Source organism: Pteropus medius, unplaced genomic scaffold (assembly GCF_902729225.1).
Source record: "Pteropus medius unplaced genomic scaffold, Ma_sr-lr_union100, whole genome shotgun sequence".
NCBI classification, from domain to species: Eukaryota; Metazoa; Chordata; class Mammalia; order Chiroptera; family Pteropodidae; genus Pteropus; species Pteropus medius.
The window spans coordinates 27,667,455-27,683,659 of NW_024342471.1; the positions used below are offsets into that span (position 1 = coordinate 27,667,455).

At 64.2% G+C, this 16,205-nt stretch overlaps 1 protein-coding gene and 1 pseudogene across 5 annotated transcripts in view; one reads left to right on the plus strand and one right to left on the minus strand.

Annotated features, from left to right (window-relative positions):
* The window catches only part of RTEL1 (regulator of telomere elongation helicase 1), a 30,922-nt gene extending 14,884 nt beyond the window's left edge, over positions 1 to 16,038 (plus strand). Inside the window, exons 11-35 of one of the 5 annotated variants that reach the window (XM_039864825.1) lie at positions 2,221 to 2,259; positions 2,326 to 2,404; positions 3,319 to 3,416; positions 3,842 to 3,897; positions 6,498 to 6,572; positions 6,689 to 6,770; positions 8,740 to 8,872; positions 8,967 to 9,080; positions 9,166 to 9,206; positions 9,380 to 9,465; positions 9,623 to 9,700; positions 9,982 to 10,059; positions 10,504 to 10,650; positions 10,722 to 10,837; positions 10,923 to 11,046; positions 11,137 to 11,284; positions 11,417 to 11,577; positions 12,074 to 12,169; positions 13,402 to 13,603; positions 13,744 to 13,884; positions 14,352 to 14,525; positions 14,694 to 14,927; positions 15,017 to 15,178; positions 15,451 to 15,551; positions 15,662 to 16,038. In XM_039864825.1, coding sequence (XP_039720759.1) covers positions 2,221 to 2,259; positions 2,326 to 2,404; positions 3,319 to 3,416; positions 3,842 to 3,897; positions 6,498 to 6,572; positions 6,689 to 6,770; positions 8,740 to 8,872; positions 8,967 to 9,080; positions 9,166 to 9,206; positions 9,380 to 9,465; positions 9,623 to 9,700; positions 9,982 to 10,059; positions 10,504 to 10,650; positions 10,722 to 10,837; positions 10,923 to 11,046; positions 11,137 to 11,284; positions 11,417 to 11,577; positions 12,074 to 12,169; positions 13,402 to 13,603; positions 13,744 to 13,884; positions 14,352 to 14,525; positions 14,694 to 14,927; positions 15,017 to 15,178; positions 15,451 to 15,551; positions 15,662 to 15,745 — 2,849 coding nt within the window. In that variant the 3' untranslated portion in view covers positions 15,746 to 16,038. The remainder of the gene's footprint in view (positions 1 to 2,220; positions 2,260 to 2,325; positions 2,405 to 3,318; positions 3,417 to 3,841; positions 3,898 to 6,497; positions 6,573 to 6,688; positions 6,771 to 8,739; positions 8,873 to 8,966; positions 9,081 to 9,165; positions 9,207 to 9,379; positions 9,466 to 9,622; positions 9,701 to 9,981; positions 10,060 to 10,503; positions 10,651 to 10,721; positions 10,838 to 10,922; positions 11,047 to 11,136; positions 11,285 to 11,416; positions 11,578 to 12,073; positions 12,170 to 13,401; positions 13,604 to 13,743; positions 13,885 to 14,351; positions 14,526 to 14,693; positions 14,928 to 15,016; positions 15,179 to 15,450; positions 15,552 to 15,661) is intronic. The other 4 variants (XM_039864827.1, XM_039864829.1, XM_039864826.1 and 1 more) reach the window with 4 other exon arrangements.
* On the minus strand, positions 4,196 to 4,314 carry LOC120604183 (uncharacterized; annotated as a pseudogene).
* Positions 16,039 to 16,205: the final 167 nt, after the last annotated feature.

Below are 16,205 nucleotides of genomic sequence, written 5' to 3' on the forward strand. Positions count from 1 at the left end.
ACAATGCGGTAATGAGTAACCTAGGGCGTGCGTACTTGCGTCATGCTTGAGGTATTTCTTCAGGGTGAATTCCCAGAAGTGGGGCTGTGGGTCAGCAGGTAAGCGCGTGTCGGCCGCCGTTAGTAGTGCAGACGCCTTGTCGTGGCAGCAGGGAGCCAGTGTGCGTGCCCGCCAGTAGTGGGCGCCAGTGTCTGTCTTGGCGGCCGTGCCACCGGAACGTCATGCCAGGCTCTTTAATTCTTGCCGCTTTGACAGACGAGAAATGGATGTGTGTGTAATTCTGATTTGCTTTTCTCGTACAAGTGAAACGGAACCTCTTCAGTCGTGTGAAGGCCTTTTCTTTTGATAAGAGCCATCCTGATGAGTGCGAAGTAGATGTTTTCACCTAGTGTCCTTTTCTGTCCCAGGACACCAGTCGTCACCTCTTGTCGCCTGCTCTAGTCTGTGACAGTTTCTCGGACCTCCTTGTTTTTGAGAACCGTGACGGGTTGGAGGGGGAGTGGTTAGTTGTTTGTAGACTGTCCCTGAATTGGGGTTTGTCTGATGCTTTCCTTATAGAGTTCCTGGGGTTGTGGGATTCAGGAAGAGCACAGATGCAAGGTGCCCTTTTCATCACGTCCCATCAAGTGTCCAGACTGTCACTTCAGCAGGATTTATGATGCTGGTTTCGACTTGGTCGCCTGGCTGAGGCCATCTTCGTCAGGCTCTCCGCACAGCGTCCTCTTGGGAGGAGGCCGAAAGAGCGGGGTCACCCACCTCGGTGTCCGTCCCTGTGACTGTGCACGAGGCAGTGGTTTCTTGGAAATGACACCAACAGCACAGACACCAAAAGGAGAAACAGATGAATTGGACATCGTCAAAACTAACAACTTCTGTGCTTCAGAGGACACCGTCTGGAAAGCAAAGAGACAGCGCGCAGAGCGAGGGGGATTTTTACCATCCGCACGTCTGTTAAGGGCTATGTATTTAACATATGTAAGAAACTCTTACAGCTCTGCACAGAGACAGCCCAGGTAAACTGGGCGAAGGGCATGAGCAGACACGTCTTCAGGGGAGACGCGCAGACAGCGGTGCGCACGAGACGACGTGGCGTTGGTTGTCAGGGAGGCGCGAGTCCATACCACGGGGATGCACCACTTTACACTCGGGGGGATGGCTGCGGTTAGTACGAGGAGCAGTGACAAGTGCTGGCGGAGACGTGGGACAGTCAGCCCCTCCCTGCTGCGTCACCGCCAGAGACAGAGCAGCGTGGCCGCTGCGGAGGACAGGCGGTCCCTCGCCGAGGTGCGTGTGAGTGGCTCCGTGCCAGCGCACAGCCCCACCGTCTTGGTGCTGCTGGCCTCAAGGCCATGCGAGGCGCCAGCAGTCGGCTTCGTCCGGCCTCATCCTGGCCGCACCCGGTCAGGCGGCCGCGCCCGTCGGCTAGACTCAGTGGCCGGTGTGCTTTCTGACCAGGAGGAGTGGTGGCTGGCTCTCTCTGTCTGACGTACCGTCGTCTCACCGGGTGCCTGGGCCCGTGCATCCGGGCCTCGCAGGGCGGGGACGTGCTGACTGTTCAGTTGGTCAGCAGGACTGCGTTTATCAAGCCGCTCTTCGCCTCCCTTGCTGGTGGGAGCACCGTTCCTACAGGAAAGAGAATAAATGCTGAATGTTTTCCCCTTTGCTTTCCCAGTTTTCAAATTTGGAGGTTTTAATTTGTTCCCAACTTATTATTGGTCCCTCGTGACCCTCGGGAGGGGAGCGGTGTTTACTGTCATCCATGGGCACGTGTGTCTAAACACAGGTGATGCTTTCGGTCTGTCGTTAAGTCACGTCGTGATTGAACTCAGCGGTCCCGTCTTCTGATGTCCTCACACGGGCTCCTCTGTCCTTCTGGCCCCAGTAGTCATCGACAGGAGTCACGACGCCCCACCTCACCCGAGCTTTTCCTGCCCCTGGCTGGAGTCAGCCGTGCCTCTGAGGAGTCCTGGTCGCTCTTAATGGGAGATGGCGTCTCAAGACCCACAGTGGGGGCACTGGGACGCTCTTTGTTGCTGGGTCACTCACTGTCTCAGGCGAGACACCCCATGAGCTCATACTGCTGCTTCCAGTTCGCGTCCGGCTGTGAGGACCAGAGCCTCTTTTCTCCTGTGTCCCACCCTTCGTACCGGCCCCTGCGCCGAGACATAGCTGGTCCACAGGAATGACGCAGACTGTGTCTGCTGCCTTTGTCTCTCCCAGGGCTGAACATGGAGCTGGAAGACGTCGCCAAGCTGAAGAGTAAGTGCCGTTCGCCCGCCCTGCTGTGGCTGGGGGGGCTGTCCCTGACCGCCCCTCGCCCCGCAGTGATCCTGCTTCGTCTGGAGGGGGCCATTGATGCTGTTGAGCTGCCTGGAGACGACAGAGGTGTCACCAAGCCGGGGAGGTGAGGGACCGGGAGGTGGCCCCTTGCCCCCAGGCCTTGGGTGGTGAGTGGTGGGGCTCGGTCCCGGCAGCGTTCCTCCAGCCTGGGTTGCCGAGTGGGTGTCGCAGGCTTTATGTGCCAGCGAGGTCTGTTCTGGTTCCGGAGGCCCAAGAGGGCCACCGACCGCATGCAGGGAGGACCGTATGCACGAGCTCGTGGCCCTGCGGGCCCGAGTCTCCTGCTCTGCGTCCGCGCCTCTGGTGCTCAGCCACCTTGCAGTGCCTTTTAGAACGAGAGAGACACCTGCTTCCAAGCATGCTTTCTGTTGGGACGAGAGCGCGATCACCCTGTGGCTTCTAGTGGGCCCAGAGTGTTCTGAACGGTCCCCAGGCGCTGGCCTTCTCAGCAGCCCAGGGCAATGGGGTGCATTTCCCATAGGCAAGTGCTGGGTAGTGGTCTGGGGCTGCTTGTACCTCCTTGCTACAAGCTGCTGGCAGCGCTGGGATCCAGGCCCAGGTTGTCGAGGGTTGGAATGTTGTGAAATGTTCTGGAGTGCCGGGCTGCCTGCTTGCTCTACTGTGCTCAGACCCTCGCAGGGCCCCTTGTTGCCTCCCAGGTGAACTGAGCCCCTCAGCCTTCCCTGCCCCGCCACAGCACCCAGACCTGGCTTCCCTCCAGAGCTGCTCTCTGGGGGCGCTGCCCAGAGCCACCACCTCAGGGAGGCCCTCATGAGCAGGTGTTGGCACCTCATTTGGGACCCGAGCCCTGGGATGCCATGGTCTCCCTCCCCACCAGGGCTCCTGAGGGTAGAGGCCCGTCACTTCCGTGGGCTCAGAGCTTGTTTCTGAGTGAGGAGAACTCGGGAAGCCGTTGGCCGTGGGGCTCCCTGAGCGCGGCCGGGCTCTGTGGGGCCTGAGCCTCCTCTCTCCCCACAGCTTCATCTTTGAGCTGTTTGCCGAGGCCCAGATCACGTCTCAGACCAAGGCCTGCATCCTGGACTCTCTGGACCAGATCATCCAGCATCTGGCAGGACGTGAGTCCCCGCCTCGCCTGCGCCCGCCTGGCACTCCTCTGCCCTTGGCTTGAGGTCACAGGCTGCTGCCTGCGCTGAGTGGGGCTTGAGCTCCCTTCCTGTCAGCACTGGTGCCATGTGAGCGCCGTGCTCTGTGCAGCATGGCCTGGCGTCCCCGTCCCCAGTCAGCTCTCTTGAGGAGTGGGAGGGGCCCGGGCGGGTCACTGAGCTGTTCACTGCTGGGCTCGGGTGGTGGGAGGCAGCAGGTGGCAGCACCACCTTACCGACCTTGGCCTGCTGGGCTTCCGGAGACGTGCAGGGAAGGGCCAGCCCGCTGCCCATGAGGGTGTGCCCCGTGGCCACACAGGCGAGGTCGAGCTTGGCGCCATCCGGCCGGCTCGTGGCTCCTGGTCAGACGGAGGGTTCAGCAGCCGCTGCTCCCACAGGTGCAGGGCTGTTCAGCAACACGGCAGGGCTGCAGAAGCTGTCAGACATCATCCAGGTAGGATGGGCTTGTGACCAGGACAGGACGGCCCGTTTCCTGGTCGAGGTGGGGGGCGTCGTGCTGCTGCGTGTGTCCCGAGTGAAGGCTGCAGGGCAGGGGTGAGGCGCCCGCCCTGCGTGCTTCCTCTCTGCAGCCTCGGGCTCTTTCTGGAGTTTCTGGAGGTGGGTGCAGCCAGCCGCTCGCGCCTTTTCTCGAGTCTTTTCCTTTTTTCTTTTTTAGGCGAGGCGACCCTTGGTTGACCTCACAGATTGCAAGGATCTTGTCAGCTTACAATCCCTTATTTTTTATTTTTTTCCTCCTACAGCATCTGGTCTTCCTAGGTGGTCTCCCATTTAAGGACTAACCAGGCCCGACCCTGCTTAGCTTCCGAGATCAGACGGGGTCGGGCTTGTTCAGGGGGTCATGGCCGTAGACTCGAGTCTTTTCCTGAAGCGACTTCTCAGAAGGAAGTTGTAGCATGGGTGGGGCGGGGGGTGCTCTGTCCCCCAGCCCCGTGTCTGGCTATGCCAGAGAGGCACTCAGTTAGATGTGGGGTGATGATGTTCAGGCAACGCCTGTGATCCCAGGTAGGGCCTATGGGGCTGGAGGTCAGAGTCAGTGGATGTGGTCCCCAAGTCCCCCGCCTCCACACTGGGCCAGACCAGCCTCTCTCTGGGCACCACTTTAGGATGGGGTGGGAGCCCCTCATCTGCCACATGCAGATCCCTGGCCAGGCAACCCGTCATGCCTCAGGGCTGCTGGACATGGCCGCTTCCTGTCCCGTGTGTCCAGCTGTCCTCAGGTGCAGCTGAGCCGCTTCCTCAGCTCAGATGGATGACCCAGAGCCCACTTTCCCTCAGCTGAGTGGCCTCCCCCTCACCTCAATGGGCTCTTCTGTAGAAGACCCTCAGTGGCCATTAGTCCTTGGAAAGCCCTGAGCACAGGGGTCCCCCCCCGGACACTGCTTATGGAGGAGATTTGTCCCCCTGCAGACTCTGGAGCCCAAACCGCTTAGCCATAGGCTTGGAGTTTCCTTTGGCAGCTGCTCTGAGTAGCCTGTGGTGGAGTCAGTGTCCCCTGCCTGCTCAGGGTAGCCTGCAGTGATATGCATGCTGTCTTTCCAACTGGAGGTGTGACTAGCAGGTGCTCATCCCACACCTGGTTCCTGAGTACCTGTGGTGCCAGCCCAGGCTTTCCCCCGATGTGGGTGTGCTGGGCGGGCACGGACAGGGTCACAGGACATGCCGCTGGCCTCAGCGGGGCAGAGGGCTGGCCAGACAGGCAGCCTGTGGACACACGAGCAGGACACACCTCTTCACACCCTCACGGTTTGTACCAGACAGAAGGTCTAAAACTGACCCAGCTGGGGACTGGACTAGGCCAGCCTCGAGAGGGACGGCAGGCAGTGAGAGGGGGACGCTTGGGACGGTGTGACATCTGCTGACCTGTGGAACCAGCCCCGACGGGATGCTGGCGGTCCCTGGGGCTGTGGGAGGCCCAGACGCCACCACGCATGGCCCTACCGCAGGCCCAGTGAGCATCAGGCAAGACAGGGTGGCCCTGAGCCACGTGGACAGGCCGCACACAGCCCAGACGGGCAGCCATGCAGAGTGGAAGGGGTCGTGTAGCCCTGGGAACTGGCGAGGAGCAGGCGAGGGAGATGGAGGCGACAGCAGAGCCAGGTGCCATGGGCAGGTCGCCACCGGGCGAGGGAGCTGGCCATGGTCTAGAGCTGTCCACTGTCCCTTGAGGTGTGAGGTCGGCGCCTTGGCTGCCGACTGCTCAGGGCTGCATTGGGCTCGGGGGGACGTCGGGTGTGCTTTCCGTGTCCGCAGGCGCGCTGTTGGTACGACGTGAGGCCAGGCTTTGGCACTCCGGACAGTGACACCGGCTTCGGGCGCCTCGCCGTGGGTGCTTCGCCCTCGCGGACGGCACCGTGCAGCCGCGCTCTGGGCAGCTCTGACACGAAGCGCCTGTGTGTGCCTGGCCCTCTGCTTCGCTTTCCCACTGATGGGGTCTCGGGGTCTTCCCAGCTGTGCCCCTAAGTCCCGCGTCCCTTTAGCCACTTGTGTTCTCCGGTTCACGTTTCCGTTGTCTGGCGCTTGTCCCCCGGGTGCCTCGCGGTTTATTCGGTGTTCCTTTGCCCGGTGTCTTGCGTGTGTTTGGCTAGTCACAGTTCCATCCAAATCACCTTTCCCTGAGTCACTTCCTGTCGCTGGCTCGTAGGCCTTCATCCATCCGGGTGCTAGCTGTGGCCCGCGCGCTCCGTCCACGGAGCCTCTGTCTTCTCTGTGTCTACAGAGGACTCGGTGGCGTAGGCTCCCTGTTCTCAGCTCACACCCCCTTCTCCCAGCCCCCACCCCAGGCCCTGGAGTGAAGGCGGAGGGTGGGCTGCCCCCTGGGCCTGCGGAGGAGGGGGTCATGGCGGGGAAGGGGGAAGGCAGGTGTGAACTGCTGCCCCTCAGCCTGGGGTCTCGAGCCAGGGATGCTGTGGGGCGAAGGCAGGGGCAGGTGACGACGATGCCCTGAGCCACGTCAGGCCTGCCGTGCCTGGGGACTGCTCAGCAGGAGCGTCGCCTCTGGTGTGCCTGCTGACTCGTCCTCCACCTGCCTTCCAGATCGTGTTCAGTGCGGACCCTGCCGAGGGCGGCCTGGGCTCCACGGTGGCACCGGGGGTCTCTCAGTCCTACAAGGTGGGGCCGCCTCCAGGGGGGGCTCCGGGCAGGGCCTCAGTCCTATGAGGTGGGGGCCGCCTCTGAGGGGGCGCTCCGGGCCGGGCCTCAGGGCGCCTGTCCATCCCACCCTGCAGGTGCACATTCACCCTGACACCAGTCACTGGAGGACGGCTCCGCGGTCAGATGCCTGGAACAGCACCGCGGCCAGGAAACCAGGTGTGGCCCGGGGGGCAGGCCACGTTCCTCTGCACGGCCGCGTGAGGCGCCGCGTCCAGCTGCGGGGCTCCTGGTCACTGCTGGTCCAGGCCAGCCTGGGTCCAGACCTCCTTACGTGACCATCCTCCCCGACTCAGGAGCTGTCAGAGTAGAACGGCCTCGCAATCAGCCAGCATGGATGGCACAGGGCCTGCCGGGTCACTGGCCGGGTGTCCACCAAGCTGGGGCACAGCCGGGCCTTCTGCACTGCTGGGGACGTTTCCAGAAAAGGTTGTCAGACCTCCCGACAGCATACATGGAGGCCCAAAGGCCCCGCTTCACGCCACCAGCATGGTGGACAGATGGGGACAGGCTCGGGCCAAGGTCACTCGCCAGGCCTCTGGGTCGTGTCCGAGGCGTCTTCGGCCTTCGGTGCTGGCCCTGTCCTGCCCTTTCCACAGTAGCTTCACCCGCTGCCCTGTGTCCTGGGCCTGGGGTTTCTGGGGATGCTCAGGGTAGGGCTTGTGCCAGGGACACTGTGGCTCTTGGTGTGGGGCTGGCCTGTCCCGGTCCCAGCACGTGTTTCCATGGTGTCCAGTCCTGGCCAGTGTCCCAGCCGCCCTTTGGGACTTATTCTTTGGGTTTCGTAGCCTGACAGGTCCAGGGTGATGACACTCTGCGTCCCATCCGCTCCTCAGTGCAGCTGGCGGCCCACCAGTGCCCACCTGCGCTCTGGGCCCAGCCCACAGCCCTGCTGGCCTGTCCCGCTCCAGACTCTCCAGCCGGCAGTCCCTCTTTAAGCCGTGCCCTTCCGGGGGCTGCCCACCTACCATCCGGCGGGGCCGAGCAGGACAAAGGGCTGGGAGTGTGGGCGAAGTCGGGGCCTAGTGAGGGGCCACGGCGTGGCCTTGGCAGGTGAGAGATGGGGAGACCGTGTGCCCCCCATGCGGCATTCGTGATCACGGGAGGCGGTCTGTACTGCGAGCCAGGGCCTGACACCTCCCTCCACATCTGCCAGCGCTCCCCACAGGGCCGACCGTTAGTGCTGGTAGGCTATGCAGGTGCCAAGGGCAGGGGCGTGGTCACCCATATTCCACGTACCCTGAGAGCATGTGAATTCTCAGAAACAGCTTCTCCCTGGGTCAGGCATTCATAGGAAATGAGTTCATCTCCGGCGTTGCTGAGAAGCTGGGAGTGGGGTGGGGCCGGGCCGGCCTGGGACAGAAGCAGGACAGAAGCAGGCCTGCGGCAGAGCTGCTCCCCGAGCCCCTCCTACGTCACACCTGTCTTTGCTGTTGCAAGGCTGGCCCAGGACAATGCAGGGCTGCTTCCACCAGCCCTACCTCCCGGTCACAGGGCAGATCCCATCTTGAAAGAGGAAGAGGCTTGTTCGTTCTTGGAACTGTCTGCTGACCTGTGACCTAATGTCGGCTTTAGTCATATTGGAAGTCATTCCACTTGTGTTATTTTAATTCCCGAGCTTCCGGAGCCTGTAGGGAGTGAGTGGGTGGCAGGCATGTCTACTGTGGTCCCCTCCCCAGGTGGCCTGGCGCTCAGGAACTGCGACTCCCGAGGACCTGGGCCTTGGGGGTGGTGACAGCACCGCTGGTTTTGCCCCCCAGAACCTGGGCCGGTGCTCTCTCTGCAAGCCCGACATCGCCTGCTCCCTTCCTGGGGAGCGCGGTGGTGGCCTCTGCCTGCTCCGAGCCTTGAGCCACACAGCAGTCTCTGTGGATGTCTGGGGTTGGGGTCGGCTGGCCTCTTTGGAGGTGACCCCAGTGTCTGCCCCCCAGGGGCTTTTCTGGGTCTGCTCTCTGCCCCCGGACCCCCGAGGGAGGGCCCCAGCTCGCACAGGGCTCAGGGACGCCCCCTTGGTCGGGCTTGTGCGCGTGGCTGTGGGGCGCAGTGCTGCCCATGGAAGAGAGACGCGAGGATGGCAGTCAGGGGCCGCCTTGGGGGCCACCTGTCACAGCCTGCCACTCCCCCGCAGGGAAGGTGCTCAGTTACTGGTGCTTCAGCCCCGGCTACAGCATGCACGAGCTGGTCCGCCAGGGCGTCCGCACGCTCATCCTCACCAGCGGCACACTGGCCCCCGTGTCTTCCTTCGCCCTGGAGATGCAGATGTAAGGCTGCCCCGTGCCCTGGGGTGGGAGGGGCCCAAAGCCAGCCCCCAGCGCTGGGGTTCAGGATCTCATGGGGGCCACCCGCTGCCTCCAGCCCTTTCCCAGTCTCTTTGGAAAACCCACACGTCATCGACAAGCACCAGATCTGGGTGGGGATTGTCCCCAAAGGACCTGACGGAACCCAGCTGAGCTCTGCCTTTGACAAAAGGTAGGGGGCCTGACGCCCAGGAGGCGGTGGGCGGGCCGGCCGAGTGCTGGGACCCCCGTGGCAGCTGCCTCCTGGCTTTGCGCAGGTTCTCTGACGAGTGCTTGTCCTCCTTGGGGAAGGCTCTAGGTGAGTGCCGGGGGAAGCCCTTGGCCCGGGCTGGCCTGTCCTGGGCCCCTACCCCATTCCGTGGTGACGGGGGAGCCCCGTCTCGCCCCTCCCCAGCCCTGCTCACTCTCCTGGGGCCGCTGGCGGGAGCCTCTGGGTGCCCCTCCCACTGACCGAGGCCGCTACATTTCCAGGCAACATCGCCCGCGTGGTCCCTCATGGGCTTCTGGTTTTCTTCCCCTCCTACCCCGTCATGGAGAAGAGCCTGGAATTCTGGCGGGTGCGTCCCCCTCTGTGTGTCCTGGAGGTGGGAGGGGAACCTCGAATGGCCTAGTGTATACCTTTGTCTGAGAAAGCAGAGGTGGTGCTGGTGCAGCTCAGGGACCACCAGATCTGATGGGTGTGACAGGTGTCCTCATCTCTGCCTCCTCCCACAGGCCCGTGACTTTGCCAGCAAACTGGAGGCCCTGAAGCCTTTGTTCGTGGAGCCAAGGAGCAAGGCTGGCTTCTCAGAGGTCTGAGCTCGCCGGGGGTCACTGCCCCCATAGCCACCATAGGCTGGCCACCATCTCTGCCAAATGGCTCTGCTGCCACCCCAGGTCCCTGTGTTTTCTGTGAAACACGGGCCAGGCTCTGCATAGTGGGTACAAGTCAGCCCGGGAACCGTGCCATGAAGAAGGTGGCCCACTTGTTGGCTGGGACAGTCTTCCATCTCAGAGGATGAGGCCTGGGGTCTCACTCATGGGGGTGGGAGGGGCCAGGGCCTGAGCTCTGGGTGACCCACCTCTCCTTCCAGGTGATAGGTGCTTACTACACGAGCGTCATCCGCCCCGGGTCCCGTGGGGCCGCCTTCCTGGCTGTGTGCCGTGGGAAGGTAAGGCCCCAGGGGTCTGGGTCCCACACTGCCTGGTCCGTCTGCCCCTCCTAAGGGGGCTCATGACTCAAACCTGTGGGCTGCAAAGTGGGCCGGACGGGCCAGGCCCTCCGTTGGGCCCCAGGTCCAGCAAGCATGAGTTAGGAGAGCAGCGCTGCCCTGCCCCCCGCCCTGCTCGCCCCCCAGGGGTACTGGTGGGGGCCTCTGGATGCCCCTCCCTCCGACTGAGGCCGCCATACTTCCAGGTGACATCGGGCTGGGCCCTAGCTGGGGTGGGCACTGGGCCCGCTCCCAGGGCCGAGGACGTGGTCGCGGGGCTCTGGGGGCGCGGAGTCCAGCCAGGGCCTGGCCCGAGGTTGCAGCTCTCTCCCTGCACTGTCCACACCTGGGAAAGGTTTGCGGGCTCCTGTGGGACGGTGGGCGAAGACTTCACTCCGTCCTCAGGCCAGCGAGGGTCTGGACTTCGCAGACATGAATGGCCGCGGGGTGGTCGTCACGGGCCTCCCGTACCCCCCGCGCAAGGACCCGCGGGTCATCCTCAAGATGCAGTTCCTGGATGAGATGAAGGGCCGGAGTGAGGCCAAGGGCCAGGTGAGATGCCACAGGGCTGGCGGGTGGAGGGCAGGAAGGGCTAGGAGCCCCCGTGACTGAGCCCCCCGCAGTTCCTCTCCGGGCAAGACTGGTACCGGCAGCAGGCGTCCAGGGCTGTGAACCAGGCCATCGGGCGGGTCATCCGGCATCGCCACGACTATGGGGTTGTCCTCCTCTGTGACCACAGGTGCGGCCCCCCACCTGCATGGGACCCCTGCCTGGGAGGGGGTGGGGGCAGGCGGGCTCCCGGGCTGAATGCCCCTCCCTGCTAGGTTCGCCTGTGCAGACGCCAGAGCCCAGCTGCCCTCCTGGGTGCGCCCCCACGTCAAAGTGTATGACCACTTCGGCCACGTCATCCGGGACGTGGCCCAGTTCTTCCGTGTCGCTCAGAAAACAGTGAGTCCCGAATGCCCAGGTGGCTGTGCCCTTACGCCCTCCCCAGGGGAAGGGCTGGATGGACCCCCCACCCACCTCGTGACTATCTAGATGCCGGCGCCAGCCCCCCTGGCTGCTGTCCCGAGCCTGGGCAAGGGCGAAGCTGCCGTCGTGGCGGCCTTGTCGCCCAGCCTCCTTTCTACAAGGAAAGCCAAGAGTCTGGATGTGCATGTCCCCAGCCTTCGGCGGAGACCCACAGGTGTGTATAGCCGGGTGACATGGCTGGCCAGGGGGCTGCTTGCAGAGGCTGGTGGCAAACTGGGCCTGATGACCAGAGCACCCAGCTGGGGGGACCTGACTTGCCCCCCACCCCACACTTGTGCTCCCCCAGGACCACCAGCCTCCGAGGACGCTGAGGGCAGCCTGTGTGTGGAGTATGAGCAGGAGGCGGTCCACGCCCAGCGGAGGCCTGGGGGTCTGCTGGCCGCGCTGGAACGCAGCGAGCAGCGAGCGGGGAGCCCTGGGGACGATGCCCTGCCCGGGCAGGACGAGGTACGGGTACGGGGCGTCTCCACATCACCCCGTAAATTCCCTTGTCGGCCAGCGGTTGGAGTTTCATACGTGCTTGGCACTGCTGTGAGCCTCACCCCCCAGCAGGTGCGCCCCAACGCACCCCTGTGGCTGCTCTTTGGGTGGCCAGCTTGACACAGCTTACTCAGAGCCCAGCCCAGAAGCCAGTAATTTCCAGTCTGACCTGGAGCTCCCCACTTCTTGCTGGTGGCATCCCCTCTCCCCTCCCTGACTGTCCTCTGGTCCCTGGAGGGAGCCCAGCTGCGTACAGCTGGTGTCTTGTTCCGTTGTCACCTGTCCCTTCGGTTAACTGTAAGACTGCCCGCACCTGCTTTTGAGCTTGGCCCCCAACAAGCCCCAAGGGAGGCAGTGGGGACTTAGGGAGGGGGCCCTCCTCCCCTCACCGTGGGCCCAGGAACGCACGGGGCTCTGGGGGTGCTGAGGGCGTCGGTCAGGACCATGGCTGTGTCACCCTCAGGCACAGTGCCGCTCTGCCTCGTCGGTCCCGGGGGAGAAGAGGCCCGCAGATGAGCAGAGAGGAGGCCGGAGGAAGGTCAGGCTGGTCAGCAGGCAGGTAGGCAAGCCGCCCACGGATGCAGCTGCGGCGTGCATAGCGCCCTGTGCCCTTGCCCACGGCCGGGGGCCCTGACTGAACAGGCCAGTAGGTGAGCCACCCACAGACCCGACCACGGTGTGTGCGGCCCACCACGCCCTTGCCCCCGGCTGGTGGCCTTGACTGGGCAGGGCGAGGTGTGAGTACACCAAGCCAGTCTGTCATTTTAAGTCCTTTTGCTGTCCCGCCAGGGGGGCGGTCTCTGGAGGCCTCGGGGCTTGGCCTCTTTGCCGCCTGCCCGTGGGACACACACTTGGCAGAAAGTGTGGCGCGGCTGCTCCGAGGCCTGCCTGGTTCTGGCTGTGAGGTTTGTAGTGAGTTCAGACGTCCACCTTGGTTCTGACGGTCCCGAGACCAGCCCGCACCGGCACCAGCCTGCAGCCCCCTCAGTGCAGAGCGACACCCGGCACCTGCCTCGCTTCCCGCTGCACCCCCGGCTCCGGCCTGGCCCCCCACTATGAGGCCTGCAGTCGTGCAGCCAGATCTGGGCCGCTGGTTTTGGTCTCTCCTGAGCGAGCGCTTCGTGGGTGGCGGGGTCCGCACAGAGCCCTGGGCCCCTTCCACAGAAGCCTCCACCTGCCAGTGCATGGGGTCAGGCTGCTCCCCTGGGCAGTGCCGGCCAGGGCTGGGCCCGAGGTGTCTGAATGTGGGCAGGGTCTGTGCTCCTAGCCTCACGCAGAAGCAGTTAAGACCCACTGATTGAGCCTGGGCGGCGAGGCCTCCAGACAGCCCTGCACTGCCTGTGTCTGCCCCGTTTCTGGGAAGAGGCCAGCACTGCCAGGGGCCAGACGCCGTCAGGAAGTGGGCGGGCAGCCAGGGGCCTGGCCTCCAAGGGGCGAGCTGGACAAGACTGGGAAGCCTGGGCCCCTCCTGCCTGCTTTCCAGCCTCCCTTGCTGAGGGTCCAGCATTAGCCCAGGGTGTGCAGCATGAACGGGCCCTGAGGTGCTGTCAGTCCCTGGGGTGCTGAGGTGTGTCTCTGGCTGTGAGCTGATGGCCCTCTGAGCCAAGGGCACAGGGAACTTGTGGAAGGGTGGGGCCTGCACCCAGGGACACAAACTGCAGTTCACCCCTGTGCTACTCTTGGAGGGCCATTTTCCCCGCAGGTCCTTCCTGGCTGCCTCTGCTGGGATGGGACAGGGGTAGGCGGCATGCCTGACAGGGTGTCTGACGGGGCACTGGGCCATGTGTCCAGCAGGAGGGACCAGCATCCGGGGCGCAGGTATGCGGGGCCAAGCTCTTCATGGCGGCTGTGAAGCAGGCACTGAGCCGGGCCAGCTTCGAGTCCTTCACCCGGGCCCTGCAGGACTACAAGGGCTCCGACGACTTCCAGGCCCTGGTGGACCACCTCGGCCCCCTCTTTGCTGAGGACCCCAAGAAGCACAGCCTGCTCCGAGGTGCCCAGGGGTGGTGGCCATGGGGTAGAGGGGCCGCAGGGGGCCGCAGTTATCTCTGCTCCCTAGAAAAGGGACAGTGGGTGGCCCACAATTGCAGGGCCCCCGCTCTGGCATGGTGGCTGCAGCGTCCCTCCCAACAGGCTTCTACCGGTTCGTGCGGCCACACCACAAGCAGCAGTTTGAGGAGCTCTGCCTGCAAGTGACGGGCCAGGGCTGTGGCCACCTGCCCAAGCACAGCCTTCCCCTCGGGCAGCAGGTGCAGCCTGCCTCACCCCCTGACGGTGAGCGGGGCTTTTCCCGCTGGACTCTCAGACTTCCTCGAGGGTGGGGTGCACCCCGGGTCCTGGGGCAGGCCCTAGCGTGGTCTAGCTTCCCTGTTCCTGTGCGAGTCACTGCAGGGTACGCCACGAGAGTGGAGCTCGGCCGTCCTCCACCTGGGGTCCCAGGGCCCTGTCGTTCCCCCATCTCTCCCTGGGGTGGGCCCTGCACCTGCCCAGCCAGGGAGCCTCTGCCTCTGTTACAGCTGTCACGGGGGGCCTGGCTCTGAGAAGATCCCCCACTGCCCCTGGGAGGGGCCTTTCCAGCCTGAGAGTCGCCCCTCCCCGTGTGGGGCTTCATGCCACTGGGGCGTGCCTCGCACCAGCCCCTCCCAGCAGTCAGCTGTTGGAGGGTGTGTGAGTCGGATCTGCTGGGTTCTGAGGAGGCTTGTGAGGCTGTCTCCCCTCAGACAGACCTGCCTCCTCCCCAGGGAGTGCTTCGAGCCCTTGGGACCAGTCGGGTGACTCCTCGGTCACTGTTTCTTCAGGAAAGAGGGAGCTGGACCACAAGCTGACCCTGTCCCAGGGTGCGGCCAGGCAGCTGGACACCGGAGAGCACCTGAACCGGGGTGGGCCCCACCTGGTCTCGGGGCCACAACCTGAAGGTACCCAGTCTCTGAAGAGGCTTTGGACCAGAGCTGGAGCTCAGACCCCTGGAGGGGGGGTCTCCTTGGTTCTGCGCCCCAGGGCAAGGGAGGCTGTTGCGGAGGCGCTCCGGGCCCTCTGGGCCCCTGGACCCCAGTGCGGTCTGAGCCATGTCCTCTCCCCACCAGCAGGCCTTGAAAGCTGTCCGCAACAGGCGTCTGCAGTCCCTCCAGCAGAGGTGCGGGGCCAGCCTGCTGTGAGCGCCTATTTGGCTGACGCCCGCCGGGCCCTGGGGTCTGCAGGCTGCAGCCAGCTTCTGGCAGCACTGACCACCTACAAACGGGATGATGACTTCGAGAAGATGGTGGCTGTGTTGGCGGCGCTTACCACCGCGAGGCCAGAGGACTTGCCCCTGCTGCAGAGCAAGTGGCCAGCGGGTGCTTGGGGGCGGGCAGAGGGCAGCGGGGGCAGCGGGGGCAGTGGGGCCGGGCCTGAGCTCTGCTGTCTGCAGGATTCGGCATGTTCGTGCGTCCACCCCACAAGCAGCGCTTCCGGCAGCTGTGTGCAGACCTGAGCGGCTGGCCCGCCCCGGGCATCGGCACCAAGCCACTGGGACCCCAGGAGGGGAGCCCCACCGTGCCTCCCAAACCCACCCCTGGGGCACTCAGGCCAGGTAGGGTGCCCCGCCCTGTCACACCTGGAGCCCCACGTAGCTCTGGTAGGGGTGGGTAGCAGAGCTGCGCCAGGCACTCAGACTCACTGCTGTGTCCAGTCCCCTCATGAGAGACCAGAGGTGATCCAGAGCAAGGTGTCCTTCCTCAGACAGACAGCGGACTCCAAGTGCCCCTCTGGGACACACGCAGTCCCAGTGTGGCCGGTCTTCCAGAAGGGGGAGGCAGCCCCAGCAGCAGGCCTGTGGCGCTCACAGCGGCCCCCTTGCCGCAGGCCTGGCGTGCCCCAGCTGCAGGGCGGAGGACGCGGTCCCCTTCCAGTGCCCCTCCTGTGACTTCCACTGCTGCCGGGCCTGCTGGCAACAACACCTCCAGGTCGGACCCCAGGGATTCAGCTGCCTGGTGTCACTGCACACGCTGGGCGAAGGGCCGGGGTAGTCAGCGGTGCCTAGCAGGTGTGTCCAGCGCCTTCTTTGTCTTCACAGGCCTCTAGAAGGACGTGCCCGGCCTGCTGTGCCGCTGTCAGGAAGCAGAGTGTCACACAGGTGTTCTGGCCAGAGCCCCAGTGAACACGGGAGCCCTGCAGGCTGCGGGGTCTGACCAGACACTTGCCTGTCGGCTGGGAGTGGGCCAGCCAAGAGCCCCGCCACCAGGGAGGCTGGTCCAGTGTGCCCGGGGCCTAGGACTGCGCCCTTGGGGTCAGGGGTCTGCCTGCGCGTGCTTCCCCACAACTGCCTGGCTTGCGGCTTGTGGGTGCACCCTGGGAGAAGGGAAATTTCTGGGACCTGCGCCTGAGCGGTGGGCCTGCTCTCACTTGGGAGGACGCTCTCTAATAAAGCCATTGGCACTACTGGGGCACTGACCATGTGGCCTGGGCTCGGTAGTAGGGCTTGGTAGATGGTACCAGGAAGGAAGGATGGGGGTGTCTGTGCAGGTTCCCCCTTTCACCTCGTCCCACGAGAGGGCATCCTGAGCGCCTTGTCTCAATTTGGTTCAGCCTGTGTCATTGCAGCTGGACAGGAAACTATG